This window comes from Pongo pygmaeus, chromosome 18 (assembly GCF_028885625.2).
Source record: "Pongo pygmaeus isolate AG05252 chromosome 18, NHGRI_mPonPyg2-v2.0_pri, whole genome shotgun sequence".
Lineage (NCBI taxonomy): Eukaryota > Metazoa > Chordata > Mammalia > Primates > Hominidae > Pongo > Pongo pygmaeus.
The window spans coordinates 66154977-66175477 of NC_072391.2; the positions used below are offsets into that span (position 1 = coordinate 66154977).

General features: G+C 45.8%; 1 protein-coding gene across 2 annotated transcripts in view; it reads left to right on the forward strand.

Moving 5' to 3' along the window:
- CDH1 (cadherin 1) overlaps nt 1–20501 on the forward strand; it is a 100553-nt gene that overhangs the window by 53373 nt on the left and 26679 nt on the right. For both annotated transcript variants that reach the window (XM_054454110.2, XM_063655321.1), the window contains exons 3-5: nt 13285–13508; nt 20005–20148; nt 20274–20429. In XM_054454110.2, the coding sequence (XP_054310085.1) occupies nt 13285–13508; nt 20005–20148; nt 20274–20429 (524 nt within the window). The remainder of the gene's footprint in view (nt 1–13284; nt 13509–20004; nt 20149–20273; nt 20430–20501) is intronic.

Consider the following 20501-nt stretch of genomic DNA (forward strand, 5'->3'; position numbering starts at 1 on the left):
CACAGACTTAAGCAAGCGTCACCACAATCAATTTCATAACATTTTCATCACCTCCAGAAGAAATCCCTCACTCCTTAGTTGCTACTGCCCCAGCCCTGGACATCTGGATTCAGTTAGTCTGAGGCAGGGGCCCTGGCTGAGTATTTTAAAAAAATGCCCAAGGAGGCTGGGCCCGGTGGCTCAGGCCTGTAATCCCAGCACTTTGGGAGGCTGAGGCGGGTGGATCACATGATGTTGGGAGTTTGAGACCAGCCTGACCAACATGGAGAAACCCCATCTCTAAAAATACAAAGTTAGCCGGGCATGGTGGTGCATGCCTGTAATCCCATCTACTCGGGAGGCTGAGGCAGGAGAATCACTTGAACCCGGGAGGCAGAGGTTGCCGTGAGCCGAGATCACGCCATTGCACTCCAGCCTGGGCAACAAGAGCAAAACTCCGTCTCAAAAAAAAAAACCAGGAAAGTCTCTGTGCAGCACGTTAGACCCTGGATAGAAAGAAATGATGTTAGGAGGCATTTTGGTGCATGCTTTATTTCCCCAGTGGGAATCTAAGCCTTACCACTGTCTGTGAGGGCCCAGGACTTGTTCTCCCACATCTCAGGCCTGTCAGCTGCCCTTTCCTGCACGGGGCATCAGGGGGAGAGGGGAGGAGGGATTTAGTAGCTTTGGAATTCAGTCTCCCTAACCTTGGGGTCTCCCTAACCTCAGGGAATCCAACAGAAAGAAAAAGGAGGAAGAAAATGTGATGATTTTCTTTTTAATCAGTAAGCAAACAGTTCCTAGAGTTGCCCAACCTGACCACAGGAACGTTTCCTGGGTTGCAGTCCATGAAAATGATCAGTTACGGCCTCTGTTTCAGCAGACAGGCTGTGTGTTACGCATGCAGCCACAGCTGGGGCAAGAAAGCCCCTCCAATTTGCTGTGGAACCCAGAGGGCCTCCCCATTCTCCTTATTCTTTTTGAGAAAATCAAATGCATTTGCCTCCCTAAGGTGGGGAAGCAGTCCCCCTCCAGCCTCCGCCTCTGCAGGAGGCCTAATGTTGCTGCCAACTCCTTGCTAGAATGGAGATGAGTTGTTTCTCTCCCCTCTTCTTTAAAACAAATTGAGATGAGATTCCTTGCCAGTTGGTGTTGACTCTGGAAAATTGAAACCAAGCAGTCGGTTTTGACTTGAGCAGAGAAGCAACCCCAGCTTCTCCAGTCAAGGCAGCAGATCCCAATCCAGGCAGGAATATTGAGATGAAACTGAGTGAGGCTGTTAATCAATGGGCACACTGGCTGTTTCTGTCCTCTCCGGGAGAGGCCTGGAAAGAAAAATGATTTAAAATTAAGTTCTCTTCTGGCCTTGTTGTCAAGAAGGGTATGGGGTATGGGGAGGCAATCTGCCCTCAGGAACAAGAGCTAACCTTTCTCATAGGCCTGTGCTAAAATCATGTTAATTCCACTTGAATGTTGGCCCTGGGTGGGCAGGAGTGGTTATCTGTTGTGATTGTGGCTGGATCTTCAGTACTAGAACAGGCTGCACCCCATGCAGGAGGCATGCACACAGTAGGTGTGCAGGCTTTGAGTAGACCTTGGAACTGTTCTCCCGCACTGCCGCCTGCTCTCTCCCTTACTTCAGCACACAGCTCGAAGCTGGGGCAGTCTCTTTCACTTCCCTTTATTCCCTAATATGCCCTAATATTCCCTAATGGCCTTTATTTAGTGAGTTGTCCTGCCTCTCGCAAAAAAGCCCTTGGAAATTCCTTACCTGCTTATATTTCTCTATTACACTTTTCATTCCTGATACCTTTTTTCATTTTCTTTCTTGTTTTTTTGGAGATAGCGTCTCAATCTGTCGCCCAGGCTGGAGTCCAGTGGCACAGTCACAGCTCACTGCAGCCTTGACCTCCTGGGCTCAGGTGATCCTCTGCCTCAGCCTCCTAAGTAGCTGGGACTACAGACACACGCCACCACACCCAGCTAATTTTTAATTTTTTGTAGAGATGGGGTCTTGCCATGTTGCTCAGCTAGTCTTGAATTCCTGGGCCCAAGTGATCCTCTCACCTCGGCCTCCCAAAGTGCTGGGATTATAGGCATGAGCCACCATGATTACTTATTGATTTACTTGTTAATTATCTCTTTGACATTGAAATGAAAGCCCCATGAGGTCAGGGACTTTGCTTTGTCCATTGCTGTATTTCTCAGGCCTTAGGATGATGCTTGACAAAGAGAGTAAGGGCTCGCTAAAGATTTACTGGAGGAACAATCCTTGAAGCAATACCTCAAAGGAGGTGGGGACGTCTGCCTATGTATTTTGTTTATTTTTTTGAGATGGAGTCTCTCTCTGTTGCCCAGGCTGGAGTGCAGTGGCATGATCTCAGCTCACTGCAACCTCCACCTCCCAGGTTCAAGCAATTCTCCTGCCTCAGTCTCCCAAGTGGCTGAGATTACAGGCACCCACTACCATGCCCAGCTAAGTTTTGAATTTTTGTAGAGATTAGGTTTCACCATGTTGGTCAGGCTGGTCTCAAACTCCTGACCTCAGGTGATGCACCTGCCTCAGCCTCCCGAAGTGCTGTGATTACAGGCATGAGCCACCACACCCAGCCTAAACACTGACTTTTTTTTTTTTTTTTTTTTTTTGAGACGGAGTCTTGCTCTGTCGCCCAGGCTGGAGGGCAATGGCGCAATCTCGACTCACTGCAACCTCCACCTCCCGGGTTCAAGCAATTCTCCTGCCTCAGCCTCCCGAGTAGCTGAGATTACAGGCATGTGCCACCATACCTGGCTAATTTTTGTATTTTTAGTAGAGACAGGGTTTCACCATGTGGACCAGGCTGGTCTTGAACTCCTGACCTCAAGCGTTCCACCCATCTCAGCCTCCCAAAGTATTGGGATTATAGGCGTGAGCCAGCACGTCCTGCGACACTGACTTTTAATCAATTCCAGAAGCGCCATTCATGACCCTTCCCCCCGGGCTGGTTCCGATCAACACCCATGGTGTTTGCCGTCAGAGAAGGAAACAGCATTTGTCCAAGCAGAACCATGGTTGGGAAAGCAAAAAGACACCCGTTGCCAGTGTGACCAAGTCGCTTGAGTAATCTTAAACAAAGGGAAAAAGTCAAGGGCAATGGCTTACACCTTTAGCCTTATTTCTCCCACTTCAGAAAGTAAAGGGTAAAGGGTCCTGGGCTAATTTTTCCTTAATCTTCAATGTCACTGTTTTCTCTCTCCACCCCCGTCTGCTTTAATGGGGACAGAAGCCAAGGGGACTTTGCTCCCTGCTTCCCATCCAGGCAGCGTTCATTGTTGACATCTGTTTTCAGGGTGTAGCTCAGTGAAGACAGAGACGATACATAATTTGTTCTGGGCACATATGTTTGGGGGACGTTAGAAGGAACTTGATAAGCTTCATGCAAATAAACTTCCAGTCCCTGGGAACCCATGGGGGTCGCCTGTCAACAGGGGTGCAGGAGCTGCAGCTGCCGCCCTGAGAGCATATTGCATGGATGTTGTGGGCACGTTAAGAGTCATGCTTGTGCAACGTGATACTCCAACCTGCTTATCTTCCCTGGAAAAATGTTGCGGTTGACATTGGCAGTTTAGAGGAACTTTGACTTATTTCAGCTTATGCAAAGTGGTAACATACAGCGAGACCTTTTTGAAACTGAAGTATAACACTTCCTCCTCTGTGTGGCTGTTGGAATATCCTTAGGTTTCTCTGAGGCCTGGAACTGGATTTCCAAGGCTCAGTTTTCATCCAAGAAGAGAGGGAGTGTGTATAATGATGCTTTTGCCATTATTCTCATTCAAGTTACTCTCCAACTGTCCTATTCTTTTGTGAGAACTAACTTCTGAGATCCATTCAGCTAGCAGGCTTGTGAATGGCTCATCAGTACTAACAGACAGGCTACCTGGTGAGTCCTGGCGGCTAAGTAGCATCAGACCACAGCTTCCATCACTTCATAGCTATGGAACTTGGTTAAGTTCCTTCTCTGTTTCCCCATTTATAAGAAAGGGATGCTGGCCAGGCGCAGTGGCTCACACCTGTAATCCCAGCACTTCGGGAGGCCAAGGCGGATGAATCACTTGAGGCCAGGAGTTTAGGACCAGCCTGACCAAGATGGTGAAACCTCGTCTCTAGTGAAAAAATACAAAATTAGCTGGGCGTGGTGGCGCACGCCTGTAATCCCAGCTACTTGGGAGGCTGAGGCAGGAGAATCCCTTGAATCCGGGAGGCAGGAGGCTGAGGCAGCAGAATCCCTTGAACCCGGGAGGCAGAAGTTTCAGTGAACTGAGATTACACCATTGCACTCCAGTGTGGGCAACAGAGCAAGACTCTGTCTCAAAAAAAAAAAAAATCCCTACCATACAGGACTGCTTTATCTAATAAGGATATAGATTGTTGTTGTTGTCCAAAGTTTTGTTTTTGTTTTTTGATACAAGGTCTCACTCTGTTGCCCAGGCTGACTGCAGTGGTGCCATCACAGCTCACTGCAGCCTCGACCTCCTGGGCTCAAGCAATCCTCTTGTCTCAGCCTCCCAAGCAGCTGGGACTACAGGCACACACTACTGCTCCCAGCTATTTTTTGACTTTTTGAGTTTTTTATAGAGACACAGTCTTGCTATATTGCCCAGGGTGGTCTCAAACTCCTGGACACAAGCAATCCTCTTGCCTCTGCCTCCCAAAGTGTAGGGTTACAGGCATGAGCCACCATACCCGGCCTTGTCCATAGTTCTTAGTAGCAAATGGACATACACCATTAGAGACTTATCAAGTGAGAGTCAGTGTTCTTGGTGGAACTTGAATGTCCTTTTCAACATGCCCTAAGTGTGGACAAACTGGAGGCCTGATTGTTCTTTCCTTTGCATTTTTATTTTTAAAAATTTGTTATTTTAATTTTTATTACTATAATTTTAGAGGTGGGGTCTTGCTTTGTCATCTAGGGTGGAGTGTGGTGATACAATCATAGCACACTGCAGCCTCCAACTCCTGGGCTCAAGCAACCCTTCTGCCTCAGCCTCCCTAATATCTAGGACTACAGGTGCACCAACATGCCGGGCTAACTTTTTTTTTTTTTTTTTTTTTGAGACGGAGTCTTGCTCAGTCTCCCAGGCTGGAGTGCAGTGGCACGATCTTGGCTCACTGCAAGGTCCGCCTCCCGGGTTCATGCCATTCTCCTGCCTCAACCTCCCGAGTAGCTGGGACTACAGGTGCCCGCCACCAGGCCCGGCTATTTTTTTTTGTATTTTTAGTAGAGATGGGGTTTCACCGTGTTAGCCAGGATGGTCTTGATCTCCTGACCTCGTGATCCACCCGTCTCGGCCTCCCATAGTGCTGGGATTACAGGCGTGAGCCACCGCGCCTGGCCAACCAGGCTAACTTTTTAGATTTTCTTTTTTTGGTAGAAAATGAGGTTTCGCTATGTTGCTCAGGCTAGTCTTGCATTTGTAAACATAAAATTACATTTTCTGCTGAGCATGAATTCTCAATAAACCTGTAATGTTTATGGATTTCATGAACACTCATTAAAAGAACACATGCCAGAATCCCCAGTGTCATCTAAGAAAATAGCCTGGAAGGAAATCTTACAGGCAGCAGTATCTGTGGAGATGGAGTAGAAACACTGTCCCTAACCAGCAAAAAGAAAAATGCCTAACTAGCTGAATGAGGCTGTCTCCCCAGGATTCCTTTCATCCATCAAGTTAGATTTCTTTTTTTTTTTTTTTTTTTTTTAATTTTAAGTGATGGGGTCTCACTATGTTGCTCAGGCTAGTCTCAAACTCCTGGGCTCAAGTGATCCTCCTGCCTTGGCCTCGAAAAATGCTGAGATTACAGGTATGAGCCACCATGCCTGGCTAGTTCTCTGATGTTTTCTTTTTGTTTTTGTTTTTGTTTTTTGTTTTTGTTTTTTTGAGATGGAGTCTTTTTTGCTCTGTCGCCTACACTGGAGTACAGTGGTGCAATCTCTGCTCACTGCAACCTCTGCCTCCTGTGTTCGAGCAATTCTCCTGTCCCGGCCTCCCGAGTAGCTGGGATTACAGGCGCCCACCAGCACGCCTGGCTAATTTTTTGTTTTTTTAGTAGAGACGGGGTTTCACCATGTTGACCAGGCTGGTCTTGAACTCCTGACCTCAGGTGATCCACCTGCCTCGGCCTCCCAAAGCGCTGGGATTACAGGCATGAGCCACATGCCCAGCCAGTTCTCTGATCTTGTCTGCCAGTTTTTATGCATAACTGAGGCTGAGCTCTCAAGTTCAAATGGTCTTTGAATAAAGCTAAATGCAGGCCAGGTGTGGTGGCTTATGCCTCTAATCCCAGCACTTTGGGAGGCCGAGGCAGGCGGATCACGAGGTCAGGAGTTCGAGGTTATCCTGGCCAACATAGTGAAACCCCGTCTCTACTAAAAATACAAAAAATTAGCCAGGCATGGTGGCAGGCACCTGTAATCCCAGCTACTCGGGAGGCTGGGGCAGGAGAATGGCTTGAACCCGGGAGGCGGAGGTTGCAGTGAGTTGAGATCCTGCCATTGCACTCCAGCCCAGGTGACAGTGCAAAACTCTGTCTTTAAAAAAAAAAAAAAAAAAAAAAAGTACTGCTAAATGCAGTATTATTTGGTGTTTGCTGTGGGAAATGTGTTCTGATGAGAGAGAGGCAATCCATAATGTGCCCCTTTGTGTGCAGTGTGGGCAAAACACTGCTTCCAACTAGTTGCGTCTAAGACACTAGGTTATCCCACTGGTTACCAAATAACTCAACTATGGTTTGCTGCCTTTCATAGCTGGCCCCTGTCCTTAAATCCCAACATCTTCTGAAAATAATATAGAGGCTTTTGAGACTGTCTTGTTTCTACCCACTCACATTCCAGTTATGGGACCAGGCGGGCGTGGGAGAAGAAACGGGATCGTCAAAGTGGGACTGTTCCGTGTGGCATGATGGCAATTTCAAGCAAGGAATGTTGCTGAGTGCTCAAAGCCTGCCCCAGGACCAAAAGCTTTTCATGAACTTGGGTTTCATTTGTATTTAAACATCAGTCATCTCTCTTGGGGTCCTCTCTTGAAAGCTACTTTTGCCCAGTAGGCTAGAAAGTGGGGCACTGTAGGTTTAATAGCAGCGTACAGGGGTCACAGGGTGTTAAAAACACTTTTTAAAAGTCATTCTTACTAGTTTTTGTCATTAAAAAGAAAAGGAATTCATTCTAATTGTAACAGGCAAAGTAATACAAGGATATATAAGGAAAATATGTTGTTGTTTTCAAACTACCTCCTGGCCAGGCACAATACTTGTATCTGTAATCCCAGCACTTTGGGAGGCTGAGATCGGTGGATCGCTTGAGGCCAGGAGTTCAAGACCAGCCTGGGCAACATGGCAAAACCCCATCTAGTCTTGTAAACATAAAATTACATTTTTTGCTGAAATACAAAAATTAGCTGGGTGTGGCAGCACATGCTTAAAATAGAGCATGGCACAGTAATATTCTACACATGTTTAGAATACTAATAAAATAGTCCAAGCCTGGTGACTCATGCCTGTAATCCCAGAACTTTGGGAGGCTGAGGCAGGTGGATCACCTGAGGCCAGAAGTTCAAGACCAGGCTTGGCATCATAGTGAGACCCTGTCCCTACAAACAATAATTAAAAATTAGCTGTGGTGGTGTACACCTGTAGTCTCAGCTACTCTGGAGGATGAGGTGGGAGGATGGTTTGAGCCCAGGAAGCTGAGGCTGCAGTGAGCCAGCGTTTGTGCCACTGCACTTTAGCCTGGCTGACAGAGTAAAACCCTTTCTCAAAAAATTAAAATGAGGCTGGGTGCTGTGATTCACTTCTGTAATCCCAGCACTTTGGGAGGCCAAAGTGGGAAGATTGCTTGAGCCCAGGAGTTTGAGACCAGCCTGGGCAACATAGTCAGACCGCATCTCTACAAAAAATAAAATTAGCCAGGCGTGGTGGCATGTACCTGTAGCCCCAGCTACTCAGGAGGCTGAAGCAGGAGGATTGCTTGAGCCCAGAAAGCCAAGGCTGCAGTGAGCAGTGTTTGCACCACTGCATTCCACCCTAGGTGACAGAGACCTGTCTCAAAAAGCACACAAATAAAATTAAATAAAATGTGAATAAAATAGTTCACAAAAGCTAGTTGAAGCTTAGTTGAGGCTGTAGTTTTTGATGATGGTGATGATATTGTTGTAGTGAAAAGACTTTCCCAGCCGGGCGCAGTGGCTCACACCTATAATCCCAGCACTTTGGGAGGCAGAGGTGGGCGGATCACTTGAGGTCAGGAGTTCGAGACCAGTCTGGCCAACATGGTGAAACCTCGTCTCTACTAAAAATACAAAAATTAGCTGGGCATGGTGGTGGGCACCTGTAATCCCGGCTACTCAGGAGGCTGAAGCAGGAGAATTGCTTGAATCTGGGAGGCAGAGGTTGCAGTGAGCCGAGATTGCACCATTGCACTCCAGCCTGGGTGACAGAGTGACACTCCGTCTCAAAAAAAAAAAGACTTTCCCACATAGAGATGGCCAGTAGTGGGGAGTGGGGTCTTAGCTTCTTTTGTTGAGATTTGGTTTTACACCAAGTGACCAAATAAGTTTATGCAAGGTGGGCATGCTGGGTTAAAGAACACTTAGACCCTTGTTAGCTTTATTTTTGTTAGCTTTTATTATGGGCATGTCGAAATATACCCAGTCCCCGTATACTGATCCTCTAGTTTCAACATTTTGCCATTCTTCTTTCCTCCCACTTGCTGGGCACAGAGACAACCCAGCCCTTGCCAGTGTGACAATGAGTTTCCCAGAGCCTTCCTGGAGCTGGAGAACCTTTCAATCTTTCCTATCATTTCCTATAATCAGCCCAGGGGATCAGGTTGCATGGGGAGATAATGAGTCTTATGAGCACCTGGAATTCAGGTTGGGGCTCCCCGTCATACTGTCACTTCTCAAAGGGTAGGGCTTAACCACCATTAAGATGAGGTGCCCCAAAGCAGGTTAAGTGCCTTGGATCAAGTTATTTGCAAAACCATTTTCATTTTTTCAGGCAGCCACCCTTGGCAAGTCCAATCATGCTTGTCTCAACTTTCACTGCCTAAATTTGGGAAGGCTGGAGAAAGGAATTCAGTGTAGCCTTCATTCCCTGTTTACATGACAAGCCCCTAACGATGACCTAGTTGCCCCATTACTTCTGCTGGGGGTCGGGGAGGACTCTTTGAAGAACATCTGGTTTTGCTAGTTTGAAAAGAAATTCCTATTTTAGACTTAAAAGGATAGTATCTGCCCATCTTTTAAGGACTTGGCATTTCTTCTTGATTCTTTCATTATCTTATGGCTCAGCTGTTCAGTTAACAAACACTTGTCTACCCAAATCCACAGAAATAATAGTCATCTCTTCTACTTTCATTGCTTTTTAACTTAGAAAATGTCATCCCATTCACTGTTTTAGTCTTCACAAAACCCTAAAGAGGTAGGCTCAAACAGTGGTGATAACCTTTATGTTATAGTAGAGAAAGCTAAGGCCCATAGAGGTTTAGTAATTTGCTAAGGCCACCCAGCAAGAACATGGCAGAATCTGGGTTTATAATCCAGTCGCAGACCCTGGGTCCAGCCCTTTTTCCTTGTCTCTGTCTTCCTATCATTTATTACGGCTCCCCCTGCTCACCCCATCCTTCCCTTCAAGTTGCGGAAGTGAGTTGTAGACCCAGTCTAAGGGCTGAGAAGGTAGGGGTTGGGGCATGGTGGTGATTTTTTTTTTCTTTCTTTTTTTTTTTTAACAAACTGGGAGGGAGGGTCAGGTGGGCAACTCTTTGAATGACACAGCTCCCTTCCTATGAACGAACTCTTCCTGGTTTGGTTGCTCAGTTTATTTGCCAGGTAGCAGACTCCCAGCTACTGCATGGGGTAGCCTCTGATCTCAGTCTTGGGATCCTAGCTTGGAGGCATAATCTTCCTTTTAAAAATAACCAAGATTGGGGCCGGGTGTGGTGGCTCATTCATGTAATCTCAGCACTTTGGGAGGCCAAGGTGGGTGGATCACCTGAGGTCAGGAGTTTGAGACCAGCCTGGGCAACATAGTGAAACCCCGTCTCTACTAAAATTACAAAAATTAGCCAGGTGTGGTGGCACACACCTGTAATCCCAGCTACTCGGGAGGCTGAGGCAGAAGAATTGCTTGAACCCAGGAGGCAGAGGTTTCAGTGAGCCGAGATTATGCCACTGCACTCCAGCCTGGGCAACAGAGCGAGTATCTGTCTCAAAAAATAATAATAATTTAAAAAAACACAAAAAACCAAGGTTGGTCAGGCACACTGGCTCACGCCTGTCATCCTAGCACTTTGGGAGGCTGAGGCAGGAAGACTGGTTGAGTCCAGGAGTTCAAGACCAGCCTGGGCAACATAACAAGACCCCATCTCTACGAAAAATATTATTAAAAAAAAAAAAACACCAAGGCCTTTAATAGGGTCTCTCCAGAGAGAGGAAGAGCCAACCATGAGACTAACCCATGTTAAGGGCTTGTCTCAGCTCTGCCGTTTAATAGTTACAGGGTATCAGGTAAATTTCTTAACTTCTGTAAGCCTCAGTTTCATCTTCAAAATGGAGAAAATCTGGTACTTCCCCTCATACCCCCAAATGTGGTCTTATTTTTCTCTGGTAAGGGCGGGGCTGTTGGCTTCAGAAATGTTTGCAAGGGTGGCCCCTGATGGAAGAAATGAGAACTGCTGCCCAGGCGTCAGGGATGGCTTCAGGGCTTTCTGGCAGAAACCTGATCCTCATGTCTAGCCTTGTATGATAGGACGGCAGGAATTTTTATAAAAGAGCACTTGGATGAAATAGAAATTCCATCGGACAATTATTTGAAAGGGAGGAAAACAGGCCAAGCTGAGAGTTTCCTAGAATGAATGGTCTTATCGACTGTTCCCCTCTGCCTGGAAGCTTCTTTTAGCCAGGCCTCTGCAAGGCTGGCTCCTTCAGGTCCCAGCTCAGATGGTCCTACCTCAGAAAGGCCTGCCCTCACCATGCAATAGATGTTACATCTTCAGCAAATTCCCTTCTCCTCTGCCACTCTCATATCACCCTCTTTTATTTTAATTTCTTTCTACCTATTACTCACCACTGCCTGAAATTTTAAGTTTCTGTCTTTGTCCATCTTTTCCTCAGTAGTGTAAGCTCAATGAGAGCAGGAACCTTAACTATCTTCGTCACGATTTTGTCCTCACAGTCCAACACAGTGTCTGGCATATAGCTTGATGGTTACCTATTTGAATGAGTCCTTTGAGATTCTAATGTATAGTGTAGATGCTTCAACCACAGCTTCTCCAGTTTTAGAGTATTAATACTTTTTAAAGTTTTAATTACTTTTATTTATTTTTTGAGATGGAGTCTCGCTCTGTTGCCCAGGCTGGAGTGCAGTGGTGCAATCTCAGCTCACTGCAACCTCCACTTTCCAGGTTCAAGAGATTCTCCTGCCTCAGCCTCCCAAATGGCTGGAATTACAGGCACCCGCCACTACGCCTGGCTAATTTTTTTTGTATTTTTAGTAGAGACAGGGTTTCATCATGTTGGCCAGGCTGGTCTCAAACTCCTGACCTCAAGTGATCTGCCCACCTTGGCCTCTCAAAATGCTGGGGTTACAGGCATGAGCCACTGTGCCCAGCCTTTATTTTTTATTTATTTATTTTTTGAGACAGGGTCTCACTCTGTTGCCCAGGCTGGAGTGCAGTGGTGCAATCATGGCTCACTGCAGCCTCAATTTCCTGGGCTCAAGTGATCCTCCCACCTCATCTTCTCAAGTAGCTGGAACCACAGGTGTGTACCACCATGACCAGCTAATTTTATTTTTATTTTTTTGTAGAGATGGGGTCTCCTTATGTAGCTCGGGCTGGTCTCAAGTTCTTAGGCTCAAATAATCCACCTGCCTCAACCTCCCAAAATGCTGGAATTACACGCATAAGCCACTGTGCCTGGCCAATATTAATACTTTTTAAAGTTTTAATACTTTAATAGCTATAGAGCTTTAAGTAGTTTTGTCTCTAAGCCATTGGTCATAACATTCTCCACCCAAGTAGTCCTTTTCTGTCTTTTGCATTTGTCTTGCTGTCGTGCATGGTCAGGTTAAAGACTTTTTCCTGTGAAACCTTCACCATCTCTCTAACTGACAGTGATCAATTGATCAATTTCTCCTCTGTGCCCCAGGCTGCAAGTAGGTAACACCTCTTGGTTCCTCAGAAGATATTCATGTAATCAGCACTCAGTAACTATTGACTTATCAGTGACTTTTGTGGAATACTCATGGGGGCTGAATCGATGATTAATCAAAGCTACATTTGTTTTAAAATTTTTATTTAACAAACTAATATAATGCTTATTATGTGCAAGGCGCCGTCTATGTACCTTAAAACAATCCTAGTAGATAGTTACTATTGTTGCCATCATTCTACAGATAGGTAGACTGAGGCACAGAGAGGTTAAGTAACTTGCCTGAAGTCACAGAGCTCATAAGTGGCAGAGCTGGGACTTAAACCAGGCAGTTTGGTCCAGAGTCTACTCTTAACCATTACTGCATGCTGGCTCTCTCATTATCTGCCACTGTTGTTCTAAATGTAAATGGCTTATTTAAATGTAAATGGCTTCTCACTGTACCTTAGGCTCTAACTTCTGGGGACAATAGGTCTTCAGTCTCAGTTATTTTAGTGATCTGTTCTCATGCTGACCGGCAAGGGCCAATGGACAGAGCAGCCTCCTTTTTTTGTTGTTATTGAAAAAGAGAAATTACTTCCATCTTTTTTGAGTCTCGCTCTGTTGCCCAGGCAGGAGGGCAGTGGTGTGATCTTGGCTCACTGCAACCTCCGCCTCCCAGGTTCAAGCGATTCTCCTGCCTCAGCCTCCCGAGTAGCTGCGATTACAGGCACCTACCACCATGCCTGGCTAATTTTTGTATTTTTAGTAGAGATGGGGTTTCACCATGTTGGACCAGGCTGGTCTCAAGCTCCTGACCTCAAGTGACCCACCCACCCTGGCCTCCCAAAGTGCTGGGATTACAGGCATGAGTCCCCACACCCAGCCGAGAAGTTACTTTCTAGACAAGATAATATTTTCAATTGACAAGAAGATGAGAAAGAAATCAGAGCACAAGGAAGTCATCCTGTAATTGTGAAGAACATTATGGTGATAGCTTTGTTGTTCTGTCACCGGATTATGGTTTGTTTTGGTTGTGTTTGGTTTTGTGGGAGTCTTCCCACAAAGACTCTTTGGAGAAGGAATGCTGTTGTCTTTAATCTGTCCAATTTCCTAATCTCTGTGATTTCTGCCCTGCAGTGAATTTTGAAGATTGCACGGGTCGACAAAGGACAGCCTATTTTTCCCTCGACACCCGATTCAAAGTGGGCACAGATGGTGTGATTACAGTCAAAAGGCCTCTACGGTTTCATAACCCACAGATCCATTTCTTGGTCTACGCCTGGGACTCCACCTACAGAAAGTTTTCCACCAAAGTCACGCTGAATACAGTGGGGCACCACCACCGCCCCCTGCCGCATCAGGTATGTTGGCATTTTTCTGAGAAGTTCGCTGTTGTTTCAGTGCACTGTCTAATCCAGGTTTCTCAGCCTTGGTACTGTTGACGTTTTGGGCTGGATGATTTTGTGTTGTAGGGGTTGTCCTGTGCACTATGTAGAGTGTTTAGCAAACATCCGTGGCCTTAACTGGTTAGACACCAGTAGCACTTCCACCGGTTGTGACAACCCAAAGTATCTCCACATGTTGCCCATGGCCCCTGGGGGGACAAATCAGCCCGAGTTGAGAGCTCTTGGTCTAACTGAATAATTCTTGCTGGAGTTTTTGGGGTGTGGGGATCGGGTAGTGTAGAAGAGTGGTAAAGGCCTGGGACTGAATCTCAGCCATGCCATTTACTACTTGGGTGATGTTGGAGGAATTACGTCACCTGTCTATGCTTGAGCTTCCTTATCTGTAAAATGGAGACAATAGTGAGGATGGAATTAATTAATACATGTGAAATGCTAAAAATATGCAAGGCATACTTAGTCATTGTTAGCTGTGTTTACCACTCCCCTCCTGGGGGAAGAAGAATGAATGAGAACTGGATTCTTCTTCTCTCTCTCTCTCTCTTTTTTTTTTTTTTTAAAGACGTAGTCTCACTCTGTGGCCTAGGCTGGAGTGCAGTGGTGCGACTCACAGCAACCTCCACCTCCTCAGTTCAAGTGATTCTCCTGCCTTGGCCTCCTGAGTAGCTGGGATTACAGGCGCCCGCCACCACACCCGGCTAATTTTTGTATTTTTAGTAGAGGCAGGGTTTCACCATGTTGGCCAGGCTGGTCTTGAATTCCTGACCTCAAATGATCTGCCTTCCTCGGCCTCCCAAAGTGCTGGAATTACAGGAGTGAGCCACCATGCCTGGCCGAGAGCTGGATTCTCTGATCATTTTGCTTTTTGTGCTTCCAGTAAGAAGAGTCTTGGCAAAGAAGGAGAAGAACCAGTGGGCAGCTCTTACCCCATTAGACTATAACCTCCACAAGACCCTTTCCGGTTGTATTTGCAGTGCCTGGCCTTAGGTCTGGCCCATACCAGGAATAGACAAACAGATGAATTGGCCATGAACAGAAGGATGGATGGATGTCTGCCTAGGTTCTTGGCAGGAATGTTTCTAGGGGTTGTTATTCGAAGCCAGTTTCTCAAGTGCTCCTGTGGTGCTTCCTACCGAAATGTCTCTCTGGGGGATATTCTGGTTGTGTCCTGCTTACTGCTTTGGAAGTGTGGAATGTGTTGTAAGTGCCAGGGCCAGTAAGGTTGGCATCTTCTTTTCTCCCTGAAGACTCTTGATATTCTTGGAACTTAATGGTCCTCCTGATCTGATTTTTCTCCCTGGTGTAATTAGACCAGAAAATGAGGAATCTAATACTATAGGACTATATTAACGTAGCTCCTTGACGCAAAGTCTCCAAGGGACCCCATCATTCATGTGAAAAAAACTCAGCACAGTGAGTCCTTGCCAGGCAGCTGTGTGTGGAAACCTCTTATGATCCAGAGACAGTTTTATTTTATTTTTTTAGAGACAGAGTCTTGCTCTGTCTCCCAGGCTGGAGGGCAGTGGTGCAATTTCGGCTCATGGCAACTTCTGCCTCCCGGGTTCAAACAATTCTTCTGCCTCAGCCTCTCAAGTAGCTGGGATTACAGGTGCCCGCCACCATGCCTGGCTGATTTTTGTATTTTAGTAGAGATGGGTTTCACCATGTTGGCCAGGCTGGTCTCGAACTCCTGACCTCAAGTGATCTGCCCACCTCAGCCTCCCAAAGTGCTGGGATTATAGGTTTGAGCCACTGCACCTGGCTGCAGGGACAGTTTTGAGCTTGGGTCTTCAACTTTCCTTCCACATCTCTTGAACTTTGTCTCTGCCTCCATGTCTGCTGTATCAGGATTGGGTTCAAGTACATGTTATATAAATCTCCAATTGTCGTGGTTTGTGTCGTGGTTTATTCCTCAAGTTAAGGAAGCCCTAGGGTAAGCTGTGCCCAGTATGGAGACTTGATAGTCATCAAGAGCCCAGGTTCCCCCTTTCCTTTTAGCTCCGCCATCCTCAGCATATGACCTCATCCTCAAGGAGACCTCATAATCCCAGATGGCGGCTGGAGCTCCAGTCATCATGTCTTTTTTTATTTTTTTAATCATGTCTTTATTATAAGCAATAAGAAGGAGAAAGGAGAAGCATAAAAATTCATTACTTAGTTATCTGTCTGCCTTTTTTTTTTTTTTTTTTTTTTTTGAGACAGAGTCTCGCTCTGTCACCCAGGCTGGAGTGCAGTGGCGCGATCTCAGCTCACTGCAAGCTCCACCTCCCGGATTCACGCCATTCTCCTGCCTCAGCCTCCCGAGTAGCTGGGACTACAGGTGCCCGCCACCACACCCGGCTAATTTTTTGTATTTTTAGTAGAGACGGGGTTTCACCGTGTTAGCCAGGATGGTCTCGATCTCCTGACCTCATGATCCGCCTGCCTCGACCTCCCAAAGTGCTGGGATTACAGGCGTGAGCCACCGCACCCGGCCCTGTCTGCCTTTTAAGAAACCTTTGTGGAATTCTCCACAAGCAACACTTGAGAAACACTGGCCAAAACTTAGCCTCATGACCACATCTAGCTGCACGTGCAGTGTAGGGAATGTAGTCTTTTATATGAATACATTTCTGGAATGTATATTCCAGAATTACAAAATTGAGATATATATTGGAGAGATAGGTTTTAATTTTGTTTTTAATCAGAAACAAAGAGTGGATATTGGGAGGTAGATTATGCCTCAGCTGGTTTGAGATTCACCTTGGTTTGTCTCTATAGTTCAAAGGATCCTTCTGGAACCAGGTGGTACTGTAATTAGATGGCAGTCTTACCTTGCTTTCATTATATATTTATTAATTTTTAACTTTTTTGAAAAACAACATATCCAGGTAATAAAATCTTTTTTTTTTTTTTTTTTGGAGACAGAGTCTTGCTCTGTCACCCAGGCTGGAGTACAGTGGTGGGAATACAACTCACTGCAGCCTTGACCTCCCATGCTCAAGCAATCCTCCTGCCTTAATCTTCCATGTAGCTGGGACCACAGGGTGCACCACCATGCCCAGCTAATTTTTTTTTTTTTTTTTTGTAGGGATAGGGTCTCATCTTGTTGCGCAGGCTCAAAATCTCTAAATTTGTATAAGAATAGATCTTAATCTCTAGTTCTTTCACCTTATTTGGGTGAGTTTTCTCAGTCTGGCATCCTTCCTTTCTTTTCTTTTTACTTTTCTTTTTTTCCCCTTCCACTTCCCTTCCTTTTGTGTTTTTAGTAGAGATGAGGTTTTACCATGTTGGCCAGGCTGGTCTTGAACTCCTGACCTCAAGCAATCCACCTGCCTTGGCCTCCCAAAGTGCTGGGATTATAGGTGTGAGCCACCGCGCCCCACCTGGTATCCTATTTTTCTGAAGGATCAATTCCACTTGCAGTGTTTTCAGGCATGACTCCCTTTCATTTAATGCATGAAAATGTTAGTGTGATGTTTTGCCAGCACAGTGTTCATCATTATTCATTCTCTGAAAATATTGCACAGTCCTGATGTCAGCAAGGCATGCATGTTCCTTTCCTTTCAATGTGATAACTGGGTTTGCATTCATCCATCAGTGCCCATGTGCTCACCATGGCTGTGCAAGGTGGCCAGTTTTTGTTGTTGTTTTGTTTGTTTTTGTTTTTGTTTTTTTTTTTGAGACGGAGTTTCACTCTTGTCACCCCAGGCTAGAGTGCAATGGCACAGTCTCAGCTCACTGCAACCTCCACCTCCTGGGTTCAAGCAATTCTTCTGCCTCAGCCTCCCGAGTAGCTGGGATTACAGGTGTGCACCACCACACCCAGCTAATTTTTGTATTATTAGTAGAGATGGGATTTCACCATGTTGGCCAGGCTGGTCTCGAGCTCATCTCAGGTGATCCACCCGCCTTGGCCTCCCAAAGGAAAAAGCCTGCTGGGATTACAGGCATGAGCCACCAGGCCTGACCAAGGTGGCTGTTTTAAGGCTTAGGAACAGTGGTTTTTCTGGAGTTGGTTTTTGTTTTTGTTTTTGAGACAGAGTCTCGCTCCGTTTCCCAGGTTGGAGTGCAGTGACACAATCTCGGCTCGCTACAACTTCCACCTCCCAGATTCAAGCTATTTTCTTGCCTCAGCCTCCTGAGTAGCTTGAATTACAGGCACATGCCACCATGCCTGGCTAATTTTTGTATATTTATTTATTTATTTATTTATTTTTGAGACAGAATCTCTCTCTGTCATCCAGGCTGGCATGCAGTGGCATGATCTCAGCTCACTGCAACCTCTGCCTCCCGGGTTCAAGCAGTTCTCGTGCCTCAGCCTCCCAAGTAGTTGGGACCTCGTGTGCGCCACCATGCCCGGCTAATTTTTGTATTTTTAGCAGAGGCGGGGTTTTGGCACGTTGGCCAAGCTGATCCCAAACTCCTGACCTCAAGTGATCTGCCCGCCTTAGACTCCCAAAGTGCTGGGATTACAGGTGTGAGCCACCACACCTGGCCCAGGATACAGTGTTGATGGTCAGTTTTTTATTTTGTTCATGTGCTGGGGTCAAATCTCAATAAAACCATAACTCAGTGTTTTCCAACCAGTCCAACCATCATCTCCATCATTACCTTTATTGAGCACTTACTATGTTTCAGGCACTATTCACAGTTCTTTAAATGTGCAATACCAGCATCTCATTTAATCCTTCCAAGAATTATATGAGATAGGTTCTAATATTATCCCCATTTCAGACATTAGGAAGCTGTAGTACAGAGAAATTAAGTAATATCTTCCTGGGGCAAGGAGATACCATCATGAGGATTCAAAGCCAGGAAGCCTAGCTCCAGAGCCTGCCCTTGGCGCAGGCTGGGCTGCCTCTCTAGGAGACAAACACAGGATATAGAGGGCAGAGAGCGTAGGTGTGTGCGCATGTGTGCACATGTGGCCAGTGTGCAGCATTGGGGAAGGGCTCTGTGATGATACCTGGTCATATCTCACATGTCTCTGGTGCATCTTCAATCTTAAAGCCAGAAAATAGAGCTGAACTCAAACTTGGCAAGCAGTGATCAGTGACTGTGAGTTTTTATGTGGAGGGTGAGAGATGGAATTTTCCCCTGGAAACTTTACTGTGTTACCAGTAATTGCTTTAAAACACTTAAACAATTTGGCAAATATTTTCCTTCCATTTTCAACTCTCTTATTTCCCTGCATGTGCATGAAGTTATCTTTATTGCATATGAAAACTGTTCAATACAAGTCTCAAAGGGTGTTTTTGGCTTCCATCCCAACAGCTTCTGTTAGAACAAATGGAAACCATATAGATATAATGATACAGTGAGATGAAGAGATTTATATTGATCACAAAGTAGTTCTTAGTACAAGTTCTCAAAATCTACTTGTTTTGGGATAACTCCACTTTGAGGACCTATGTCCCCAAGAAAAACATAGAAGAGGCTGGGTGCGGTGACTCACACCTGTAATCCCAGCAAATTGGGAAGCCAAAGCAGGAGAATCGCTTGAGCCCAGGAGTTTGAGACCAGTCTGGGCAAGATGGCAAGACCCTGCCTCTACAAAAATTTAAAAAATTTAAAAAATTAGGTGCACGTGGTGGTGCAGGGTGGTGCATGCCTGTAGTTCCAGCTACTTGGTAGGCTGAGGTCAGAGGCTCACCTGAGCTCAGGAGTTCAAGGCTGCAGTGAGCTTTGATCACTTCACTGCACTCCAGCCTGGGTGACAGAGCAAGACCCTGTCTCTATTTAAAAAAAGAAAAGAAAAGAAATCTAAAACCCAAATATTCAGTTGTTGAGTAAGCTCTGATATTAAATCATCAGAGTATAAATGTTGCTATTAAAAATTACATTGTGGGCTGGGTGTGGTGGCTCATGCCTGTAATCCCAGCATTTTGGGAGGCCAAATTGCTTAAGCTTACAAGTTCGAGACCAGCCTGGGTAACATGGCAAAACCCTACGTCTACTACAAATACAAAAATTAGTCAGGCATGGTGGTGCACACCTGTGGTTCCAGCTACTCAGTAGGCTGAGATGGGAGGGATGGCTTGAGCCTGGGAGGCAGAGGTTGCAGTGAGACAAGATCTTGCCGCTGCACCCCAGCCTCAGTGATAGAGCCAGATCTTGTCTCAAAAAAATAAAAATGAGATTATGTAGGCTTGAAACAGCTTGTAAATTATAATATCAAACCCTGAAACCAATACTTGTGTATGCATGATGATTATTTGAGCTCTGGACACTAAGAATGATAAAAAGAGAATGCAGTCTTTACGATATAGCAAAGGGGCTCATTGCTTTTTGTTTTGATTGGTCATTTTGGTGGATATATATAATTTGTCATTGATAAGAGAATGTGTCATTAAATTCAAACTGTACACTGCCCACAGAAGGCTGGGGACACTGTGTGGCTAGGTTGGACTGTTAGAACTGTAGTATCCATCCTGAATTGTCTCATCTTGTTCCTCATCATCTTTCCTTTTAGGCCTCTGTTTCTGGAATCCAAGCAGAATTGCTCACATTTCCCAACTCCTCTCCTGGCCTCAGAAGACGGAAGAGAGACTGGGTTATTCCTCCCATAAGCTGCCCAGAAAATGAAAAAGGCCCGTTTCCTAAAAACCTGGTTCAGGTAGAGAAAGAGGTTCTCTGTTTCTCTGGGAGGGATTTGACAGAGAAGTACCAAGGAGAGAAAGGGAAAAGACCCAATGTTGGGATCCTTCTTTACTAATTCTTTTTCTTTCATTTTGTCTTCAGATCAAATCCAACAAAGACAAAGAAGGCAAGGTTTTCTACAGCATCACTGGCCAAGGAGCTGACACACCCCCTGTTGGTGTCTTTATTATTGAAAGAGAAACAGGATGGCTGAAGGTGACAGAGCCTCTGGATAGAGAACGCATTGCCACATACACTGTAAGTATCTCTTAGAAGCTTGTTGACACTGGGGTAACATCCACCCAGGATTTTTTGGTCAACCCATGCTGG